Raw genomic sequence first — 20,134 nt, forward strand, 5'->3', positions numbered from 1 at the left:
CTCTCTCTCTCTCTTTTTTATATATTTATAAATATATATCTATGACCTTTTGTTTTACAGGAATTTTGATGGTGAACTAGATTTTGTAGATGTACTATTAGAAGAGGATGTAAGAAATAATTCTGCGTGGAATCAGCGGCACTTCACCATAACCCTAACAACAGGATTCACCCCTGAAGTCATAGATCGAGAAATAGAATATGTAAAAAATGCCATTCCCAAGGATATTGCAAATGAAAGCCCATGGAGTTACCTGAAAGGGTAAGCTTTGGTTGCTTTATTTTTTCGCTTATACCATAAAGCAAATACAACCAGAGGCGTCATGCCACTGTAGCAGTGTGCCCCATGCAAATTGACAGAGCCATCTATGAACAAATGCTGTCACGGCTGAAGTGTGTTGCGTGCATTTGCAATGCATTACTTATTTCCAGAATATTTAAAATGCTAATTTTTAAAACCAGATTGTTTGAATATATTTGTTAAAATCATTAAGTAGTCCATCGGTTTCTGAAAATAGCAAATAGTGAATAAGTATAAAAAAATTGTCAGCAAATTCTAAATTAATTTTTTTTCTCAAATCATAGTCGCACTTTGTATTTATTATTAACAGGATAACAATACGCACAAGTCTGCTTGATTTCCTGTTAATTACTGGAGTGCTTTTGTTTTTTATTTATGTAAATTCCAGCAAAATGGTATACAGCTGTAAAATATAATTGTTCCGTAACCGAAATACAAACCACGCTATTTACATGGGGTATTACTTTCCGCGTAGCTGAAATGACGAGCCATTAGATTTTTAACGAGGGTTAACTACCCTCTCGCTAGCTAGCGAGGGAGTAGGGGAGAGGTAGCTAGCTACCCCTCCCCCCTCACACACCGGTGAACTGATTCACATCGCTTTTGGCTCGGACGGTGGGCAGACGTCTCTGTCCCGTCCTCGCATGGCAGCCATTAATGTTTTGTCTTTACTTAATTACTTACTTTTCTTATACTTAATATATATGTAAACATTCTTATGTTTATGTATACAGTGAACCCTCGTTTATCGCGGTAGATAGGTTCCAGACGCGGCCGCGATAGGTGAAAATCCGCGAAGTAGTGACACCATATTTACCTATTTATTCAACATGTATATTCAGACTTTTAAAACCTTCCCTTGTACGTAGTACTGTTAACAAACTACCCTTTAATGTACAGAACACTTAATGCATGTACTACAGTACCCTAAACTAAAACAGGCACAAATATTAAAGGCGATTTTATATCATGCGTTTCCTAAACACGCTAAAAAGCACGATAAAAAATGGCAACCAATGTTTTGTTTACGTTTATCTCTGATCATAATGAAGAAACAAACTGGAGGTAGAGCTTTGCTTATTACCCAGACATATTTCCCATACTTTTCCCTTAGAACTACATCACATCTTCCTACTTTAGATATATATATATATATATATATATATATATATATATATATATATATGTGTGTATATATATATATATATATATATATATATATATATATATATATATATATATATATATATATATATATATATATATATATATATATATATATATATTTATATGTATACACATATACATACCTACATATATACATACATACATATATACATAAATACATGCATACATATATATATATATGTATATATATATATATATATATATATATATATATATATATATATATATATATATATATATATATATTACTGTATATATATGGGTTATGGAAAAAATCCGCGAAGTGGTGAATCCGCGATGGTCGAACCGCGAAGTAGCGAGGGTTCACTGTATATTTGAATATAGAAATACAGTAAGTTTCCTTTTCAGTGTTTGTGCTGTGTGTGTGTGTAGTGTACGACAACATCTCTGTGTGGTTCCAGGCCCCCGCAGTGACATTTCATGGGTCGCAATCTCTCCCTTGGTCCTTCGGTCCTCCCTTTGGCGGGCGCCGTGGGGAATCGTCATCGTTGGACTTTATTTATTAATCTGTTTCTCCGCTGTTCCTCCTTCCCTACGGGGAACTTGGTCTATCAGCGTAGGGAACATGGAAGTTTAGTTTGACTACGGGCTCTCTCTCTCTCTCGAGGTCGTTCACCCTTTTATTACTACTACGTATTACGGTAGCTTCCTTCCCGTTGCGGGTTGAGTTGCTACTCCGTTTATTTTGTCTCAATTATTTTTAATGAAATCTAATTGTATTTGTTAACTTTTCAGCTTCTGTGTAGAACGCTTCCCTTCGGGGTTCGTTCGTTCTTACTATTAGTGAACATTCTTAGATGAATTACATAATTATAATTGTTATAATTCTGTTTTTGTTACAGTTCTCCGCCTTCCCCCCCTTCCCGTAAGTGTCAGTGGGGGAGGAGGGCGCATTCCTGGTGTGTAATTCTTATGTTCTTTTCCCTCGGGGTTCCTCTTCGGAGTTCCCCTGGGGGAATGAATGTTAACTAATTATTTATTTTATTTTCACTGTTAACTATCTAGTTTTTCGTTTGCCTAATGTGCCAACGAAGCAGAGCTGTCCTGTTTGGGCCTGGGGAGTCTGCTGTTGCCGCCTCCTCTCTACGACTTCGTCATGGGCGTGTTCCCTTCTCCTAGAAGTTCTCCCGTGACAACTTTCAGCTCCTTAGTTCATTTAGAACTCTCAGGAGGTTCGCCTCGATGGGTGGGTAACTTCCCTTCCGAGGGATGTTCCCTTCCCAGGTATGAGGTTTTTCCCCTTCAGGCGGGGCAACTTCTCTTACCTTAATAATTCCTGGTTGGTTTTTTCCTGGTCCTCGGGCGGTTATGCTCTTGGTGCTGAGCGACCGCTTTTGTAACCATGCTCAAGGGGCTGAGCGGTTGCAAGGCCGGACCATGGAATTCGTGCGATTATGCACTTGGTGCTGAGCAGTCGCACTTGCAGCTACGCTCAAGGGGCTGACCAGCTGCAGGAGCTCCTCTTTGAAGGGTTTCTCTTTATGGTCAGCTTGCTGATCCAACGGCCCTAAGGGGCGCCTTCATCAGTTCTTCTTGTCTCTTCTACGAAGTTTTCACCTCTCTCGTTCGAGAGAGAGGACGGACACTCATAGAGACCCCTCTTCGGAGGACTCCCTGCTGTTGTTGCTGATGTTGCTGAAGGCTCTGTTCCCCCCTCCTAACATCCTTCGAGGGGGCAGTTGAGTCCAACGGTCTCTCCTGCGAGTGTCTCTCCCCCTCGGGGGAGTTCACTAACAGAGACTCCTCTTCGGAGGACTGATGATGGGGCTCCCGTCCGTGGTCGTCTTCATCTTCAGCCGCAGAGGATCCTCCTCGACAAGAACAGACCGTTGCAGGTGCTTCGCTAGACCTTTCGGCAGATCGTTCGCGATCTCCGACACCTGCCAGACCTTCTCTTCCATCTCCATTCCTGGACGCAGATGCGCAGTGGGCGCCACTCCACCCCGTTTTCCAACGGGCACCGGTCCCTTCGGGGCAAAGGGCTTATCTCACAATGTGAGTAAGTCCCTTTAGTGCCAGGTTTTTATCTGTGCAACCTTGTTCTCTTGCGCGCTTGCGCGCAGTTGTTCGCAAATGCTCTCCTGCTGTGGACCAGACTTCTGCTGAATCAACACTCCAGCGACCTCCTGTAGCTGAGTCTCACTGTAGATCTCCTGATCGCCAACTCTTCTGAAACCTTCTGTGCGGCTACGCGCCATGTGCACCAATGGTCTCCTGAACGCCCACGATCGCCTGCTCGCCAGCGCACATCTGCTCGCCCTTTCTGATGTGCGCAATGCGCTCCAACATTCGCCCTCGCGCCCACGATCTCCGGATCTGGGCGCAGGCAGGGAGATTATTTCTTCGCTGAACTCCCATGTTCACCTGCTCGCCAGCGCACATCTGCGCTCCCTTTCCTGATGTGCGCAATACGCGCCAACGTTCGCCCACGCGCCCACGATCTCCGGATATGGGCGCAGGCAAGGAGATTATTCCTTCGCCTCCTCACCGACGATCTCTCTGGTTCTGCACCCTCGCTGATAAACTTCTGGCCGCGCAACTACGCGCCAATGATCTCCCCTGTTCCTGCCTCGTCGCGCGCAGTTCAAGAGGTTCCTACGCTAGCGCAGAGGCGCTCACAGGTTCCTCTGGACTCGCAGCGCCCTTCTGAAGTTTCGCTCGAAACGCGCCCAAGCGTGGTTCCAGTCCCAGCGCTCACGTACTCGCCAACGCGCCAGCACACTTCCACATCACAGCGCGCCGCCCAGGAGGCGCCTAAGCTAGCGCACGGGCTCTCACAGTCACCCCAGGGCTCTCCTTGCGCCCGCGCGATTCTTCGCCTGCGCGCAAGCGTTTTTTAACGCGCCAACACTCCCACGCTTCAAATCGTCGTAGGTCTCCTACTCGCCCATGCGTTAACTCTCCTGTACGCGATCGATCGCTACGCGCCATCGCTCGCCAACGCGCCATCACTTGCCAACGCGTCATCGCTCGCCAACGCGCCTTCGCCTGCCTACAAGCCATCGCTCGCCAAAACGCGCCATCGCTCGTCAACGCGCCATTACTCGCTTACGCGCCATCGGTCTCCCGGCCGCCAGCGCTCGCCCTTACAACCGCGCGCACCCATGTTCGCCCGCGCGCGAACCAATGATTTTTCCATCGCGCCAGCGCAAGTTCGGCCGCGATTCCCATCGGGTTTCGCAACACGGGCAACCTGGCGAGTCTTCTGGAGCGCGTACTTCCAGATCATTGTCGTCACGATCTCCACCCGTAGACGCAGAGCAGCGCACATGCAGGAGCAGGGAGAAGCTTCAGAGAGGTCTGGGCAACATTCTTCTCCTTCTTTTCAGGCAAGCCCCATCATCTCTACTCCTCAGGATCACCCGATCCCCTTCCCTCCAGCGGGGTCGCTGACACTGCGTCTGTCAGCCGTCAGCAGAGGAGGTACTTCGAGATTAAGGGGAAGCCTGGTTTAACTCTGCCTCTCCACCATTCCGTGGATGGGCTTCCAGGGGAATTTCTCTCGAGAAACTCTCCGCCCGGCAGGGGTCATTCTCGGTTTCGGAGATCTTGAGCCAGGTAAAAGCCGCGAAGTGTGCCATGCAGGCCACTTCGTGGCTGGTCGTCTGGCTTGGATCTCTGGGCATCCTGTTGTTATCCAAGGACTTGTCCAAGGAGAGCACCAGGAAGACCATGGTAACTTTGCTCCTCTCGGGCATGAGCACCATCAATTTCCGGCTCATCAAGTTTCGAACTTGTGGGCAAACTCGATGTTGAAGCATTGAGATGCAGTGACCGAGAGGTTCCTCTCGAAAGTCCCAACCTTGGATGTCGGCAAGCTCAGACACTCTTCCATCCTTGGAAAGAGCTTGTTTGTGCCCAAGGACGTGGGACGGACAGCTGAGAGGTAGAGGAAATCGAATCACGATTCGCCCCTCCTAAAGGCGCTTACATCCTGTCCCTACAAGCCTCCAGCGCCTCAACAACAACAGCCTCGTCGGCCTAGGACATCGGAACCGGCTCCGGCGGCAAGGACAAAGGTGTATAAACAGCAGCCCCCTCCTGTCAGGGACAAGAAGGACGGGAAGTCCTCCATGGTGAGGCAATAATCCTAGAGGGAGCGGCCGAGGCCGCAAACGCTAGGATTGGCAACCCCCCTGCCCCCCAGTGGGGGAATGCCTAAAGTTGCGCGTTCAGGTGGCAGCAACTCGGGGCCGATTCCTGCACGATCTCCGTGATCAGCCAAGGATATCGCGCCCCGTTCATAACATCTCTACCTCCCCTGACAGCGAATCCAGTGTCGCTGAGCTCCTATGCCATGGGATCGGCAAAGGGGCTAGCCCTTCGGGCAGAATTCGAGACCATGCTCTAGGAAGATGCTCTCCATAAGGTCGTCGACGGCTCCCCCCGGCTTCTTCAGTCGACTTTTTCTTGTTAAGAGGGCATCTGAAGGCTGGAGATCCGTCATCAGCTCTGAACAAGTTTGTCAAACAAACTTCGTTCAGCGCGGAACAGCAGAGTCGTTCAGACTTGCAGTGAGACCACAAGTCTTCAGGTGCACACTGGATCTGAAGGACGGGTACTTCCAGATCCCAATCCATCCATCTTCCAGGAAGTACTTGAAATTCAACCTAGACAACAAGGTCTACCAGTTCAAGGTGCTGTGTTTCGATCTCTCCACAGCACCGCAGGTGTTCACCAGAATGTTCACCCGGATATCTTCGTGGCCACACAGGATCGGCATCTGTCCCCTTCACTATCTGAATGACTGGCTAACCCCGGCAGTCTCGGAATCGACCCTTCTTCGACACCGAGGCAAGCCTCTGGGACTTTGCTAAGATCTAGGGAGCATGGTAAATCTCGAGAAGTCTTCTCTGCCTCCATCCCAACAACTGGGATATTTAGGCGTGTTATTAGACACCAATCTCCACAAGGCCTTCCCATCAGTCGACAGGATAGCAAGGCGGAGGAGAGTCGCAGAACCTCTCCTCAGACGAGGAGAGCTTCCAACCCAATCTTGGTTACGTCTCCTAGGTCACCTTTCCTCCCTGACCCGTCTAGTTCCAAACGGCCGCCTCAGGATGAGATCCCTGCAACGGCGGCTCAAGTCCCGGTGGAACCAAGGCAACGATTCCCCGGACACTCTGGTCCCTATGGGATGTGCAGAACGAATGGACCCGCAGTGGTGGTTGTCCTACGGGAACCTTTGAAAGGGAATGGATCTTCGCGTCCTTCCCCCGCTTTTGATGCTGTTCTCGGACGCGTCAAAAGAAGGGGGGGTGGTGGCCACGTTCTGAACCAAGGATCTCAGGCTTATAGTCAGAACCAGAAAGGTACCTCCACATCAATCTGCTAGGAATGAAGGCCGTATATCTGGCCCTTCAACAGTTCCAACAACCCTGGCGGGGCACTCCGTGAGCGACAACACCACGGTAGTGGCTTATTTCAACAAGCAGAGAGGTACCTTTTCATAACAGCTTTCCCATCTTGCAGTAGAGATACCGAGATGAACCGTTTCCACTCAACACCACTATCGGCTCGCTTCATTCCGGGCAAAGGAATGTGCTCTCCTACAGTCCGAGCAGAGCCTCGCAGATAGTGAGTGCCGAGTGGTCTTTGGACCCTCTAGTAGCCAACAAAGTCCTGACTTTGTGGTCCTGTTCGCGACAGCTTTGAACTTCAAGCTGCCGCTGTTCTACTCCCCAGTCCCGGACCCCAAGGCACTCTGGCATGATGCCTTCCTACAACGGTGGGACAACATCGACGTCTACGCCTTCCCACCGTTCTGTCTGGTGAGAAGATTGCTCAACAAGACCAGACTATCGGTCAACCTGTTGATGACTCTGATAGCTCTGCTACGGTATCATGCAGAGTGGTTCCCGGACCTTCTGCATCCCCTGACGGAACTCCCGAGAGAGCTTCCCCCACGACACGAGCTACTCCAGCAACCACACTGCAACATCTGCCACAAAGCCGTAGCATCGCTTCGGCCTCACGCCTGGAGACTATCCAGCATTCCCTCACAGAAGAGGCGTTCCGCAACAAGTTGCGGAGCGGATGTCTCGACACCTGCGAAAGTCATCCGCAGGGGTCTACCAGGCGAAGTGGAGAGTCTTCTGTGGTTGGTGTCGTGGGAGAGGTATCTCTCCCCTTGATGCCACTATTCCAACAATAGCGGAATTATTGTATACCTGCGGGAGGGAATGCCCCTTTCGCTCTCGGCGGTGAAAGCCTATCGCTCAGCCTTAAGCCTGGCCTGCAGGCTGAAAGGAATAAACATTTCCTCGTCATTGGATCTTTCTTCGCTTATACGAAGCTACGAACCTACCTGCCCCCAGTCAGAAGTGAGACCTCCTCCATGGAACATGGTTCGGGTTCTTAGGGCTCTCAAGGGACCTCCTTGCGAACCATTATGCCAGGCTTCTGATCGTCACCTGACTTGGAAGACGGTGCTCCTGCTCGCTCTGGCCTCGGCCAAGTGTGCCAGCGAACTTCATGGTCTCTTGTACGTCGTCCCCCATTCAAGAGGAGAGGGGGAGGTAACGTTCAGGTTCGTCCCTGAGTTGGTCACTAGTCTCAAAATCTTGGAGCCCCGGACCCCCGGTTCGACTCCTTCATGATTTTGAGTCTCCGTTCTGTAACAGATGACCCAGACCATCTCCTACTATGCCCAGTTAGGAGTCGGAGGTGTTATCTTAAGAACAGCTGCAGTTCGTCCTCACGTGCAAGTCCTGTTTGGGAGCACAGGAAGGACGTAGAGGAGGGTCACCAGAATACCTTTTCAGCCTGGATTCGGCGGGTCATCCATCACGCCCTGAATCCAGACCCTCCTCCGTCACGTCGCCTTAGAGCACACGACGCTAGAGGCATCGCAACGTCCCTGGCCTTCAAGAGGAACTACTCTGTGACGCAGGTGCTACAAGCTGGAGTCTGGAAGCGTCAAACGACCTTCACAGCCCACTACCTGCAGGACGTGACCCACAGGAGCTTCGATACGTTTTCTATCAGCCCTGTGGTGGCTACACAACAGCTGGTCTAACCTCAGGCTCCTTAATGGACAGGTAGCAGAAGGTTGAGGGCATTGTTACCCGGTTTTAGACTGCATCAATGAAAAAAGCATGTCTGGCCCTTACTTCTTTCTTCATCCTCCCCTCTCTTGGGGAAAGCAGCATCCTGGGTTTTCTGCATAGCTGACCTCAAACCTCTGCAGGAAAACCATGCTTCCTTGTGTTCCTAGTATTAAGATAATACTGTCGCGTCCCCCATACCCTGACGAGGAGGTATTGGGAACGTCCTAGCCTAGAATTCCATCTAAGGGACTTCAGGTCAACTTCCTCGGACAAGTCACACTCCATCCCTCCACACACGAGCTTATGTAGGCCGCACGTTCCTTGCGGAGCAAGGAACTTGCGAGGTGCAGGGACTCTTTTTCTAGAGTGCTGCTCACTTGGATTCTGAGCCCCCGGGCAAAGCCAAAGCCAGTAAGGCTGGGACTTTCCATCCTTCCTAAGGGGTAAGTCACCCCATGTAAATAGCGTGGTTTGTATTTCGGTTACGGAACAAATGACAAATTCGGAGATAATTTGTATTTTTCCTAACCATACAAACCTTAGCTATTTACACATATTTGCCAGCCAGCCCTGTCCCCCAAGGCAAGTCCTACCTCTAAGCGAAGTGAATCAGTTCACCGATGTGTGAGGGGGGAGGGGTAGCTAGCTACCTCTCCCCTACCCCCTCGCTAGCTAGCGAGAGGGTAGTTAACCCTCGTTAAAAATCTAATGGCTCGTCATTTCAGCTACGCCGAAAGTAATACCCCATGTAAATAGCTAAGGTTTGTATGGTTAGGAAAAATACAAATTATCTCCGAATTTGTCATTTCTTTCATATATTGGGAGTTAAATGGCAGGTGTGGATTTGAAATGGGAATTTGACAAAGGAAAAATCTATTTCTGGGCGAGGAACCTGTGTCGCTCCGTGAAATGCTCCTTAAAGCACCATTTCAAAGGTATAAATACTGCTAAATATACCAGAGAAAAAAGTTGCATGGAATGCTGGGAATATATCCAGCTCGCTCACCCCTAAAGGGTGTCGGTATTAAAACTGGGGTGAGTGATACCACTACCAGAGATCCCTTTCCAATTAGAATTCTCCTTCCTCAGAATCCCCCATTACTACGAGGTGTCGTTCACTACAGCTACTGCCCCCCCCCCCCCCCCCCCCACTACCTAACATTCTCCCATCATTCCTTGTTAGCACCCGTGAACGTTCGGACGCGTGCCATATGTTAATGAGGTCATGATGAGGGGTAGATGGAGATGGTTTGGGCATGCTCTTCGCACTCCCTAAGAGAGATAAGTTCACCAAACATTCAGTTGCGATCCACAAGGCACTAGAAGAGTTAGAAGAACCAGGCCTACATGGCTGAGGACTATAAAACAATAAGTAGGAGATGATGAATGGAGCGGTATTCAAATAAAAGCTCAAGATAGAGACGACTGGAGAAATCTAACCGAGGCCCATTGTGTCAATAGGCGTAGGAGTTGATGATATTTATATCTTACATTTATACAATTATCCGTATATATGATAAAGTTCAACTAATTGAACAACCACTTGCGTTATGACAGCTATAAAGATTCTGTAAATTTAAGAATTTTTTTATTACATTTATGCCGTGGCTGTGATAATAGAGACTTATTGAAAACTTTCAAGTATAACGGAAATACATTTTAATAAAAATCCTGCATAATTTTTCTAAATCAAAATATTTAACAGCAGCTACAGAACACCAGTTTGCATTCACTTTAAGCATGATTTTGTATATAAACCTTTGAATTATCTTGCTCAGATACACTGAACCTAGAAATTAAGCAGTAAATATTTCTTCACACAAGCAAATATGAGAAACCAAATTTGTACTGGGCACACGAAGATCCAGACTGCTGGAATCCATTCATTCTGTAAACATTGCGACCACATTTGTTCATAGATGTCGCTCTTGTGAAGGTGGGACAGTTTTCCCTATTGACAGGACCAATGTGACACCTTTAGTGGTATTTACTCCATGCTTATACTGTGCCATAATTAAGGATTCAGTATTAGAGCAACCCATTAATTCTATATTGTTCCGGCGTAGATACAAACTCTTCGCTATTTATAGGGGTATACTTTCGGCGTAGCTGAAAGTATACCCCTATAAATAACTCCAGGTTTGTATACTAGGGAAAATACAAATTACTTACAAATTTGTTATATTCATGAAATAATATCCTTTGGAAAATATTGTAGAAATTAGATACTGTATAACAGTTTAAACCCTTGGTTATTGTTACTAATCACAATATTTAATGTACTCTCATACAGCTTGCTAATTGGATAGTTTCAAACCATTTGTACTTTGAAAAAAAAGGTATAATGAACACACAGAATTTTAATGACTATTATTTTCAAGTTTTATATTCCTTACTACTCTAAAGGATAATGTATAAACAAAATAAATGTGCTTAATCATGAACTTATAAGCCATAATGTCAAATGATGTGAAACAAGACTGTGATCTTATGAGTAATAAGGTTTGGTTAAATTTTTAACAGGTTTTTTCTGCAAATGTTCAAGGTATAGGTGCAAGGAAACATACAGTATTCTGTCTTTGTTCTTGTGCAAAATACAAACCTTCCACTTTACTGTGGTGTATTATTTCAGCAAAGCTGGAACCAACTGATAAGCTTTTTTGTAAGGGTGCGGCCTTCCTTACATGGGTTCCCCATGCAAGGAAGGTAGCAAGAGGCTTTTGGCCTCTACCTCTGCGACTCGCCCAACGTTCGCTCGGCTTCAGCAGGCGGGCATGAGCAGTGGCTGACAAGAAACTCCTCGGAGTGGCTTGTCTGGTAACTCTTCAGCGTAAACCCAGAAATAAGCTTCGGAGACATTTTACAGGCAACACTCGATGTTGACCTTCAACTTGAGCTTAGCTCGTTGACAGGAAGCAAAGAATACTGCCTGGTGGTAGACCTGCACCAGGTGTTGAGCAACTTTCCCTTCCGAGGGAGAGTTAACTTCCACCAGAGGTTGAGCAACTTTCCCTTTCGAGGGAGAGTTCCTCCACCAGCCACTGTCCAGTCTTCCTGCTTGTTTCAGGGAAATTTGCAGACAACGGCAACAGAGGGTGGTTGCCTTTTCCGTCCGCAGGAAAGACTTCCTTCATCTGTAGGGTTTCCCCTTTGGGGGACTCGGGTGGAACTTTGATTCGTCTATGCCCCGTCTTTGCTCTTCAAAGCTTGTCGGCGAATGAGTTGGGTGATTGCTTATCATTCCTGCTCACTGCTACCGTACCCCCAGGGTGCGAAAAGAGCCTTGTGGCATTTTCCCCCTGGGATCTTTGCTGCAGATGGTGACAACTGCTGGCCGCTTGTGGCCGCAGTCTCTCCCATCGACAAGCCTCAGAGGCCTTAACTCTTCAGGGTTATTGCCACATTGTGCCTTTGGGCACAACAAAGCTCTTAGAGTCTGTGAGTCCAAGCTCTGCGCTTCATAGTTTTTTACTCTAACGAGGAAGAAACAGCTGGTCTTCATGTCCATCACACCCATTTTTGTTACCTTCCGAGGGGATGACATAAAGCTACTCACCACCCCCCTTTTGGTGAGTAGGAGTACTAAAGGAGAGGCAAGGGATTGCGAGACTCGCCTTGTACGAGACTTTTGCCTTGCCTCAGTACCCAGGGCAAGTTTGTGAGAACCCGCATCGCCTTAGTACCCGAGGTAAGGGTATTGTGAGACCCTCACCTTATGCGAGATTATCGCCTCGTGTGAGACCCTCGCCTCACTTATAACTGCGTGTTTGTGAAACCCTCTTTGCCAGCGCTTGAGTAGCGCATGCTAATAGGTCTAGCCGTAAAGGAGATTCAGTGTTGGCAGTTTCTAATTCTCGTTCACTGATGCTCGCTGCCAGCATTTGCTAGTATCAGATGGCGTTCACTGATTCTCGCTGGTGTTCACGAGCGCTTGCCAGCATTTGTAGACGATTACCAGCATTTGTGGACGATCGCCAGCGTTTTTGGACGCTCACCGGTGTTCGCTGGTAAGCCTGTACGAATCTGCTTAGTGTTTGTATTATTTCTATTTTTGGACAACAAACCCTTCATAAAAGACTTCGCTTCTTTATGGGTAACTCGGCCCTGAAAAGTTTTACACAACTACAGGAGTTCGTTAAAACTCTATAAAAGGCTGAAAAGAACTCCTGTGGAGCATGCACTCTTGCCAAGAAAAAACCTCATGGTTATTGCCCCAAATTTGGTTTACTACCAATGGCTTGAGTCAGTCACATGTGGTAGTGTGCCCCTGGACACAACAGGTCCTCGTTAGACGCCGAGTTTCGAGAAATTTATTCCTCCAGGGTTATTTTCTTGGGCTTTGTTGCCCAACGAAATGGAGAGCTCTTCGGAGCACTAACATAATAGGCTTGTGATATATACCCTTACAAGGTTATATTTTAAGCCTTTAGACCCAAGGGAAAAGTATTAGCTTCAAGCGTTGTGAGCTTCTTATTACATTTACGAACGTTAATAAGCACCACCCACAAGGCGGCCAGACAAACTTTGTCAGCTTCTCGTTACGTTTATGAATGATAGCAAGCCCCACCCACATGGCAGGCAAGCTGTGTTCGCTACACTACCTGTATATTTTGTTTTCGTGGACACCTGCTTTCACATCTTAAAAATAATACAGCTAGTCGATGATGAAATTCCTTGGGCAATAATTTTGCGATTTGTCACACATACAGTACATTATTCCTTTAAGCGGGCTCAGACTCGTCAAACTTTTACTCAGAGGCAAAGAGGTCATGCATGCGCGACCGCAGACGGACATGCGCATATGCGGACAAGCGATATTTCTGCCGACGAGGACTATAGAGCATCTTGTAATTAGAACTCTGATCTATTAGATCGTTAGTGTTGATGGCTATATTCCTAATGGGAAACCAGGTTATGCATTACTCTTCTTCCTTCCCGTTACCAGACATACTGGATATGCGGTCTCCCTTCATCCCTGACAGTTCCTTCCTTTCATAGTAAAATTAAACTTACCAGTAATTCGAGATTGATATAAAATTCTATATCTAAGAGAAATAATCAGTAATAGTACATGGCTGTTATTCAAGGAAAACAAGTGAACTTAAAAAAAAACCAGCGTTAGCAAGGAACTAAAGCCTTTAAAGGAAAATATATATAACTGCTATTGCCTAAGGAGTTTTGGAGAAATTTGCACTAACCATTAATCTAAAATAAGTCCTGAATTCTTAAGAAAATATGTATCATGTAAGAAATAATTATGAAATGTGCAAAATTAGTCAATTTTGGGAATAAATTGAAAGTTTAAACAGTTTTGAAAGTAAGGACAACTTATAGTTGCATACAAGAAATATCTAAATGAAAACTAATTATCAGCAAAACTAATTATCACCCGTAGTATTACACAGAAGGATCTCTGGCCAGGTGATGGTTTTTTCATGTGTTCATAGGTTGCTACTGACTTTATGGTTGGTTGGTGTCAACTGGTTGGGATGAATTAAGCAAAAAGGTATTCAGCATACAAGCCAAGATATTCAAATAGCTCTTCTAAAATCTAACGAAATGGGAATCTAGTTAAAAAAAAAAAGCATTATATATAATTTAGATGTGTATTAAGAATTTTCTGCTGTTACATGATATGCTTGTTTCTCAAATGATTTACAGTCACTAGATTAATCATTTTTTATGCATTTATGGTGTTTAAGATTTAAAACTAATTTTTTGTAGGTTTCAAAAGGCTGAGTATCTGACAAACAAAATAAATTACAAGATACTAAAAATGTTTCCTTTTCAGAGTTGTTCAGCATTTTGATGGCTATATAGGCCATGCCGGAAACTTAGAGAATTGGTGTCAGGAGATGTACGATGGAGGTCAGAGATCTCGGTGCCTTTTGAGCTTCATGATTGATATGAAAGAGGATAAAATGGAAAAGGAGCAATCTTCTAGGGAATCCCTCCTCAAGGAGACCTTAGAGGTAATGTAATCAATATATTAAAAGTTTGTTTTATCTACTGCCTTATAATGCATTAAAGAATTTTATTTCCCAATTTGAGAAAATGCTAGAAAATTAAATGCTGTATTTCTAATTGAGGTTAGAAAGGTCTCTCTCTCTCTCTCTCTCTCTCTCTCTCTCTCTCTCTCTCTCTCTCTCTCTCTCTCTCTCTCTCTCTCTCTCTCTCATGTTCTTCTTTTACCACTTACTATAAAATCAGTTCATCTCTACAGATTTAACATTGTTATTTTTATAAGCATTCAGTATCCACAACTGTTTCCACATAGGATGATGGGTTCAAATCCCTTTATATATTCCAAGGTTGGTATTGAGAGATATTCCAATCTTAGCTAGTTTGAACACATCTTGCTACCTGTCTTGCTTTACCTATTTTGTGACATATCTTCTATTGTACTAACATTACCGGTAGCTTATGTGTTTAATCCTAGATATTCCAAGGATCCAGTGCTTCAATTATTCTATCCTTCATATCAACTTTTTTTCAGATTTTGATGACATTTCACACCATATCTTGAAATTTTGCAAATATACCAACAATTAATTTTGTCATTTTAAAGTGACATATTTTCCAAAATTTGTTAAAAGTATTTAAAATTTGCAGTACTATCCAGATACCTGGTGGATATGTGACATTATAGGAATTGCATTGGTAAGGAGTTATCTCAGCTGATTGCTCCAGGGTGGCCTTATGTCACAGCTTTCCTTATCAAATCAAGCTCAGTCACTTAGTCTGAGGGAAGGGAAAGAGGTTGATGTAAACAACAACAAGCAAAAAGGCAAAGAGTTAGTGTAAGAGGGAAGGGGCTTTAAGCATATAGGTCATTTTAACTTAAACTTTCCTTGCATGAAAAGAAGGCTGTAGCTGGAAGGTATGACAACAGATAGGCCACAAAGAAGATTGCCTCCTGGCCCTTACAATTTGATTCCTTCTTCACCTTTTTTGTTTTCGTAAGCCTGGAATCTTATCATTTTATACATAAATTCAAACAGTTCAATATAATACTTATAAATGTACTGGATTCAATGTGGAAAATATTGTTAATTATATTTGTTTGAATATACTGTATGAACAGTGGACATTTGATACCATGCAGTTAGAGGGTATGATCATGGCTTTTCCAAAATTCTAGGCACTGTCAAAGTTCATATATTTCTTCAACCCAAAGGCTCTCTTCAAACGATATAATATCAGTTCTGTCATCCAGTGCTTAAACTAGAGTCATTAATCTCTTTGTATACCTCTGTAAATTTGCATTGGATGAAGAGATGCTGCCTTCTAAATTAAGGTAGAGCCAGACAAAAAGTGTCTCAAATCTTATATCCTGTGAGGCAGAAACAATTCAGTATAGTAAATGAGTCTACCCAGGATGCAAATTTCTTGAATAGTATCTCGAAGCAAGCACTTCTGAACCTTGTCACTTAAAAGGAAAATCAATGACAACCAGTCTCTCGTTCACCACAATAGAGTACTAGATGTCCATACAGTTAAGGATATCAGGTGCTTGAGTGAATGTCAGACTATTCTACTGGTAACACTGAGGCCTTTAAAATCTTGTCAAGCTCAGGAGCAACAAATGTCGTATGTTCCTTCAAGAAGATTTTGAAATAAACGATTTCACTCAGATTAGTATAGAACCTGGAAATTTAGATGAACTTAATAAGATTCCTATTAAATCACAATCAGTCGATTCTCTATGAGGTTGAAGATAGCATCAGATTCTTTTGGATTTTCCATTGAAGAGTCCAATCCTTCTTTCAACCTCTGGGTCATTTCACTTGTAAAGGCAACTTCTTGAAATAAGGAAATTGTTGGAAAAGTTTACTCCCTATACTCGTAAGATTAGAACCAAGTAAATTCATCTGGACACGTAGGAACAAGAGTTTTCATCCATAAAAAAAAAAAAAATGGGTTCCTCCTTAATTGTCAGGGTGGAGAGCAACTCTAGTTGATCTCCATCCCTCAAGGCAATGTTCTCAAAAGTCAGCAATTCATATAAATTTTCTCAAGCAGCTGACTTCATTCAAGTTATTGATTGTTGCCAGTAATGAAGATATAAGGAAGATCATTTCATTTTATATGGAGAACAACAGAATTTTGATAAGATTTTTTATTTCCATTCTCACCCCATGTTCATATTGCTTCTAGACCAGAAGCTCGGTTTAACTAACCATTACAGTACCGGTAAAATTGAAACAATTTCTTCCCTTCAATAAACACACACTTAGTAAAGGAAAGAGCATTCTAGCAATGATAGGTAACTGATGTGCTATTCTATTTGCCTTTTCAATTTTAAAGTTGAAATTATCCCTAGCGTCTGGATAACTCAAGGTAGTAGGATGGAAGGTGGGCATGTATATGAACATCAGGTGAGTAGAAATAAGAAATTTTATTATTAAAATTCCTTTTATTTCTAGGAGCTTCCCCTGAAGTTCATATATCACTGACTCCCACACTACTGGACATGGGATGTCAGTGAAGGAAAGAGATAGGATGAATTTATTTAAAAGTTATATACTATTGTTAAGATTTACTAATCTGGTCTAGTTTACCTTTAACAAACCATCTAAAATTATGGTGTGAAATACAGAACTCCAGATTGTTTAATAAAGCTATTTAAAAATACAAGACCACCTCTAGTCTAAAGAATATTTCTTGATCTAAATGATACTTTGATACCAAATTAGTTATTAAATTAAAATCAGACATACTTGTAGATAAGGGAATTAAAAATCAACTTAACTTTTAACTTAGAACACAGCTCTGCAGCCTCCATGGGGCCTAAAGCCTATACCAAACTTCATAAGCAAACCGTGATTTTTTAAGATAATAGTACAGGTAGTCGTCGACTTATGACTGATCAACTTTACATCCGCTTCAGCAACTGTGATGGTTTCACAAGTGTGTCAGAAATAGTGCAGTAATAGGACAAATATTTTCATAGAAATACTGAATTACAAGATCTACGAACTACTCAATCTCTGCCACAAAAATGGTATCACTCACCAGGAACAAGTTTACAGTGTCAGAAATCTGAGTGAGTTTCAATGGATTCACCCTTTCCGAAGAAGGAATAGCTGCCAGTCTAGGGGGAGTTAGACTCTGCAAGGCTTCTGTACACCGTCCAACCTGCTGGACTTGCGTTCCTTCTTGGAGTTACTAAACCAATTGGAAAAGTTTATCCCAGGTATATCTCTGACAGCACAGCCCCTTCGCCAGACCATGACAGGCTTTCAAATGCTTGAAATAAGCACACAAGCCCGCCTATTCTTGCATCTTTTGACGCAACCCTGCTGACCATTCTCCAGACCGACATGTCTCATCTCTATGGCTCAGAATGTCTCCGAGCACAGTAATCTAGTGAGGATCCTGCTTTCTTGCAGATGCCAAGACGAGGTATGCAACAGTTGAGCTGGAGATGCTCACTGTATTTTGGGCCCTCACAATGTGCCGCTTGTACCTCTTAAGAACTGCCAACCTTCTTACTGCAAACTGACCATTGTTCACTGATACCCCTCCTTCCTATCCTATACATTATCAAAAGTAAAGGCACTTGATATCAGATTGTAGGGGCTACCATCTGATATCAGATGCCTTCCTTTTGATGAAAGTTTGTTTATAGAGAGAAAGTTCTGACAGCAGGTCAGTCGAGAACAAACTTTACTTTTGCTAGACATTATTCAAAGAGAACCGTATATTATTTTAAAGATGTACAGTATGTAATCTTTGCCCTATGATTTTGGCTGGGGATATTTTGAGTAACTATTATTTTTATTAATTTCATTAGATTAAGTATGATTTAACTTTATAATACATAACAAATTTAAAGTAAAGTTTGATAACTTTTTATTTCATGTTATGGTTCAAATAATAAGTTTTTGTTATGATCAAATAGGTATCATTCCTGTTCTCTACTATAGTTAAGTAAAGGGGGTCCTCAATTTATGGAGGAGTTCCGTTCCTATTCTGTGATGTGTCAGATTTCAACTTTAGTTGGAACACACAATTCTAGTACTGTACACATACACCGAAGTCACCTCCTAATGTAAAGCAGAATATTAAAGTCATAATCCAGGACAAAAACATACATTTTAAGAATTTTACCACAAGAAGAAACATGGTGGAAAGATATGCTCAGTTGAATGATACGAAACTAAAATGAAAACAAAACTCCTTACCTTCACTTCTGTGGGTGACTTGCATATTGGAAGAAGTGTTGCAAGGGGTAAAGAGACATGTCCATTGGGAGGAGGAAGCTGGAGAAACAGGAGAACCTGCAGAAGGTGTTGTAGATAGTAGGGCATGTGAGTCACAAGAACCTGCAAAAGGTACTGGAGATACTGCAGCAGGTAAGTGTGGAGAACCAGCAAAAGTTACTAGAGATAGTGGGGTAGGTGATCAGGAAAACATGCAGAAGGTGCTGGAGATACTGGGGAAGGCAAGTCTGGAGAATCTGCAGGAGAATTAGAAGAGCCAGCAGAAGGTTACCAGAAAAATACAAAGGAAACTATAATCCAGAACAGTGTAAACACAACCACAAAGGCAACGGCAAGCAAGCACAGTACAGCAGCGGCAGCTAGGGTGGTCGATCATATGCTGTTTTCTTCATTTTCTTCCACCACCAAAACGAGATATTGGTCTCCATACTTATGCGAACTAGGCCACCTCTTTGTAACAAGTACACAATTGTTGGAGGTTGAAACACATTTTCTTACTAGCTCTTGAGAGATGTGTAGCATCCATAAAACACTGTGACGAGTCTGTCATAACTCTAATACATACTGTATTCCATGGTTGAAAATGTTTAAATGAGGAAGAAAGAGAGAGAACAGAATTTCAAAGGTTTGTGGAGACGAACATTCAAATAAGACTATAGGTATAGGTGAGAACTTTGTCTATTAAAGACCTCGACTTACGATGGCGATCCATTCGTATAACGTATTGTAATAGTAGTTTTGATGCTAGTCAGAACACATCTAGATACGTAACCTTTGAAGTCACTCACTTATGCCAATACAGTGGTGATGCCATAATCTAGGACATGAAAATGCACTTTATGACTTGAAACCTTAACTAAAAAAGCACAGTTGATATAAATATAAAATACTGTAATAAGAAATATACAGTAATCCTTTACCTTTAATCCTGTGGTTTACTTGCACTTGTGAAGGGATGGAGATATAGGTTTAATGGGAGGAGAAGCTGGAATACCTAAATTGTCACCCAGACCTTCTTGTTGGATTTCCAGATGACAGGCAGTTGACCCCCTGCAATTGCCTTGAGTGCCCTTGGATTCTGTCTGATACACTTTTATTTACTAGTAGCATTTACCCTGAAAAGTCTGTCTTTCCATTCCGTGCTTTATGGCCTGAGGGTGACTTTATCCTCCTTGGCAACGTAGGTATGATTGGGCATACGTTTCTATGGTAAACCTGTCTTATCCCAATCAAATACCTGTATAGCAAGGTAAGCCTCCTCCTTAATAATCTCACCCAACATATTAGGATACACAATTGATGCTTTCTCATCACAACTAGCTGCCAATGCTACTTTCTTAGCACCAATTC

The 20,134-nt window shown here is 43.8% G+C and overlaps 1 protein-coding gene across 2 annotated transcripts in view; it reads left to right on the top strand.

Moving 5' to 3' along the window:
• Fnta (farnesyl transferase alpha) overlaps window positions 1–20,134 on the top strand; it is a 239,746-nt gene that overhangs the window by 208,423 nt on the left and 11,189 nt on the right. For both annotated transcript variants that reach the window (XM_068372164.1, XM_068372163.1), the window contains exons 6-7: window positions 61–261; window positions 14,350–14,530. In XM_068372164.1, the coding sequence (XP_068228265.1) occupies window positions 61–261; window positions 14,350–14,530 (382 nt within the window). The remainder of the gene's footprint in view (window positions 1–60; window positions 262–14,349; window positions 14,531–20,134) is intronic.

The sequence above is a fragment of the Palaemon carinicauda genome, chromosome 4 (assembly GCF_036898095.1).
Source record: "Palaemon carinicauda isolate YSFRI2023 chromosome 4, ASM3689809v2, whole genome shotgun sequence".
NCBI lineage: Eukaryota > Metazoa > Arthropoda > Malacostraca > Decapoda > Palaemonidae > Palaemon > Palaemon carinicauda.